The 4,741-nt window shown below is 34.9% G+C and overlaps 1 protein-coding gene across 1 annotated transcript; it reads left to right on the top strand.

Annotated features, from left to right (window-relative positions):
• The first annotated feature begins 1,057 nt into the window (after window positions 1-1,057).
• On the top strand, window positions 1,058-4,741 carry LOC126673740 (probable protein S-acyltransferase 7). The gene is made up of 5 exons (XM_050367988.2): window positions 1,058-1,329; window positions 2,047-2,229; window positions 3,068-3,364; window positions 3,704-3,937; window positions 4,058-4,741. The coding sequence occupies exons 1-5, from the start codon at window positions 1,207-1,209 to the stop codon at window positions 4,589-4,591; spliced, it is 1,371 nt and encodes a 456-aa protein (XP_050223945.1). The 5' UTR covers window positions 1,058-1,206; the 3' UTR covers window positions 4,592-4,741.

The following is a 4,741-nucleotide window of genomic DNA, read 5'->3' on the forward strand; positions in this document are numbered from 1 at the left end:
ACACATTATTAATACATATATATGAGAGTGTGTGTATGAATATATATATATATATATATATATATATATATATATATATATATATATATATATATATATATATATATATATTCATAATTAATAAAAGAACAAGGCACGCATCAAACATGTAGAAAGAACATTTTTTATGAATACTCTTTTTGTAACATAATTTATGTAATGCGTGAATTTTAATTAAAATATGTGATACATATATCTTTTAATTTAAAATATATTATACATACACCTTCGAGACACATAAATAATACATATTAATAATATATTTATTTATTTATTTATTTATTTATTTTTGTTAAAGAAAAATGAAAAAATAATAATCAAATATGTCTTTGATACATATCTGATACATAACAGATACATAAATGATACATGTTTGAATAGTTTTGACAAACTAACGCGTGATTGGTGCACAACTCTGATGCGCGTGGTAGACACATGTCAGACGCGTTTCTGACGCGTTTTTGACCTATTCTGACGCGTTTTTGACTTTTTTTGACTTGTTTTGTGTGTGCCATGTGTTGCATCCTCATTGGAAAGGTATTAAATGTAAAGTTTCAGCTTTTTGAGGTGCTCATGTAATATTTCAACAAACTTAGCATTTTTGTTATTTTCTTCCATTTTTTGAATATTTTTGTTATCTTCTCATAATATTAACACTGTAATGGCCTAATGGGGCAGCCTAAGACAAGCTGTAGAAAATTTCAAATCTTATTCAATTCCATCCACTCTCTACCCAACATTACTAATTAGTCCACCAGCTCGACGGCAACAATTAACTCCCATCCTAACGCCGCCAACGGCGTTGCCGTTGATCAGTTGGCCAGAAGCGTACACCTCAATTCCGTATAGTACTATTTATATCAAGACCCGTAAAACCGACCCACCCAACAAACCCCTTTTCTGTTTTTAATTTTTATTTACTGAATGTAAAAACGAAACAAAAATAATAAAAACAAGTCAAAAGGAGACTTGTTCTTTTTATTAATTTATTTGAAATGTTAAAACTTTAAAGAGCCGCCTTTATTTGCTTTTTTTCGCAACTTTTTTAATTTTTTTCCTTTTTAGCGTTTGTAATTGGAGCAGCTGTGTAATTCAATTGACTTTTCTCTCTCTCTCTAGCCTCTGTTGTTTTTTCTTTGCTTGAGAAACTTTATTGAATACAGTGTGATGAGGGAGACTTATGGGGCCCCCAAGCTCCCGCCTCGGACTCCGGATACGGTGGCCGTAGATGGCGGCTCCGATGAGAGGGTAGATCGGCCCATGACTTACCAAGTCTGGAAAGGCAGCAATGTAAGTTTATAGTTTATACTGCTAAAATTAAGTACTTTTTTATTGGTTTACTTTTTTAATTGTTGAGCTAAATTTAGGTTTTTTTTCTTCTTCTTTTAATTGAAATGAGTTTGAAATATCCTAACAGTTTATTGAATCTGTATGTATGGAAGTTTGCTAAACTGGGACTTTTTTAATTGAATTCTTAGTGTTTGATCTGTAGAAGTTTATTAATTTTTAAGAGATCGAGCTCCTGGTTAAGATGAACTCTTTAAAATTTGTGGCTTTTGACTTGTAGATTTAAGTAGTTCAATGAGCAATTATAACCTGTGGAAGTGTTAATTTTAGTAATATGTCACTGTGTAGCTTTATTAAACTTGATATTGTTAATAGATTGTTGGTAGTAAAAAATTGGGAGTATGTCATAGTATCTCCTTGATGGGTGGAAGGACATTTGAATCTTATCCAATCTGTGCTCGTTGAAGGAACAAGGTCGTTGTATATTAGCTTAATTTGCATGTTACTCTGACTGAGAGTATATTGCTATATTATCGATATCTCGAAATAAGAGAACTTCTGGATATTGCTGAGTAAGGGATGTTTACTGTCCATGAAGTCTTTTGTGCACTTTCTTCGAGTTATCCTTCCTGATATAAGCATGTTAATGTCTGTGCTCATTCCATTATGTGCTTAAGCTGATAATTCCTGGGTTTTTTGCTTTGGATATTTTCTTTGCAGATATTTTTCCTTGGAGGAAGGCTCATATTTGGACCTGATGCAAGATCTGTTTTGCTAACCATATTTCTTATTGTTGCTCCTGTTGCTGTTTTCTGTGTGTTCGTGGCCAGAAAGCTAATGGATGATTTTCCTAATCACTCAGGAATATCAATACTAGTCATTATTGTTGTCCTCACGATAGTAGTAAGTTCCTTCCTTAAAGCCACTTTTTCAGCCATTTAAGCACCGACTTGCTCTCTATTTTTAGGAGGGTTTTAAATCTTTTGCATCTGTTATACTGCTAAAACTTTACATGAAGGGAAAGCTAGCATTAGCTTTTGCCAATGGTTTGGTATCTAAAGTTACTGTAGTGAGTAGATATTATTATCTCTGGTTAATGAGAAACCTCTTTTTAATGCAACTCTTGTGAGACAAGAAACAAACTAACAATAGCTCTAATTTGCTGCTTTCAATTTTAATCACCATGTCTCATTCAGCTTTGAAGAAATAAATTTTTGCAACAAATAAAAGTGATATTTGGTCATATAATTTATTTTAAGACACTAAGTTGTTGAGCCTGTCTTGCTCTGAAAACTTTGCAACTGTACTGGTCATGCTTTAAAAGCTCGATTAGTGCTTGTTAAAAGGATTAGTCGTGTCTCCCTTTCTAGAGTTCCACTCTTTATCAATGACTCTTGTACACTATACTGCATGCCATTCTCTTTTTATTTTATTCCCATTTATTTTTCTCCAATTGTAAGGGAACAAAAGGGTGGGTTGGGCAAGAGGACTATGCAACTTTGTACTATTTGTTATTTTCACTAACCTTGAATCTAATGATAAATAATATCATCAAGCTGAGGAAGAATGCTGTAAAATTGCAAAAGGATGAAGTTTGATTGTTGGTTTCTTTTTGGTGTTTTTTTTTCTGTTTGGTAAATGCTTAAATTAATAATTATCAAGACTGCCCAATCAGAAAGAGCCTACTCTGTTGGCTGCTGCTGCTGCGATCTTGATCTAATGAATGCATTTTGTTGTTCAGGATTTAATCTTTCTACTCCTAACCTCTGGAAGAGATCCTGGTATCATACCTCGTAATACTCAGCCTCCGGAACCAGAAGGTTATGAAGGACAAATTGAAGTAACAAATGGCCAAACTCCACCATTTCGCTTGCCACGCACAAGGGATGTTATGATCAATGGGATAATTGTCAAGACTAAGTACTGTGACACCTGCATGCTTTATAGGCCTCCACGCTGTTCTCACTGTTCAATATGTAATAACTGTGTGGAAAGATTCGATCATCACTGCCCTTGGGTTGGTCAATGCATTGGACTGGTAATTTTGATTCTTATAACTCATCTACTTCAAAACCTGGCTTTTCTATCATTTGTCTTCATTTGGGTTGGGGTGCTTCACTTGATTCAAATTATCTGCATATCTCAATCTTATTGGGTGTAATGAAATCAAACTAGTTAGTTCATCTTTATAACAGGTTTACCGAGGGAAGGCTTTCAAAAAAACTACAAGTGCATGCCTTTTCTTTTCTGCGGTGTTAAGAAAAAGTTCTTTCTACAGATGTAGCGGCCGTAGGGGGGGCGGGGCATGTAAATTTGTTAGCATGAGTTAATACTATGAATATGGTTATTTTTATAAGTTTTTTAATTTTGATTGCAGCGGAATTACAGGTTCTTCTTCATGTTTGTCTTCTCGGCAACTATTCTTTGCTTGTATGTACATGCCTTTTGCTGGGTTTACATCAAGAGGATCATGAATAGTGAAGATACAACAATTTGGAAAGCAATGGCCAAGACTCCTGCCTCTATTGTGCTAGTAGTTTACACCTTTATCGCCGTTTGGTTTGTTGGTGGCCTTACAGTGTTTCATTTGTATCTCATCAGTAAAAATCAGGTACGAAACGCCTATAGCCATGGTATAATGATGCTTATAATGTGTTTCTATTGGATCTTATCTATCATATTCACATATAAAATTTCTCTAATTTGATGCTATCCTCTCTTCTTTTGGCAGTCCACTTACGAAAATTTTAGATATCGATATGATGGACTACCAAACCCATATGACACAGGAATATTTGAAAATTTCATGGAAGTTTTTTGCTCCAGTATTCCTCCATCTAAGAACAATTTTAGAGCTAAAGTTCGGAAGGAACCCGAACTTCCACCAAGAATGGTCAGTAGTTTTGTCAGTTCAAACACAGAAAAATCAGTAGGTGACATAGAGATGGGTAGAAAGCCGATATGGGATGAAAACGGGAGAGAGGGAAATCGTTATGACAGCGCAATCCGAAATGATGACAGTCTAGATGAAGAAGGCGGGTTACCTGATGTTTCTCCGGATTTAAGTAGGATTCTTCCCCCGCAAGGTTTGGAAGGACGTAGTGTGTTGCACTCTAGGCGCTCTAGTTTGGGAAGAAAAAGCGGAAGCTGGGAGATATCACCTGATGTTGTTGCTTTAGCAGCCGCAGTCGGGGAGTCAAAGCGGGTTAGTAGCGGTAACTTGACATCAGAAGCTCAACAATCTGAAACAAACATCAAGATGTAAAGTTAAATTGGAAGAAACAATTATGTAAAAAAAGAGGGTCTGGTTTGGGAATTGATTGAATAGTGATGCTATTAGGTATTCAATCTCCTTGCAATACTACTACTGTGTGTAATTGTTCCTTTGTATGTAAAAAGAAGATTTTGATTTCTA

Source organism: Mercurialis annua, linkage group LG3, assembly GCF_937616625.2.
Source record: "Mercurialis annua linkage group LG3, ddMerAnnu1.2, whole genome shotgun sequence".
NCBI classification, from domain to species: Eukaryota; Viridiplantae; Streptophyta; class Magnoliopsida; order Malpighiales; family Euphorbiaceae; genus Mercurialis; species Mercurialis annua.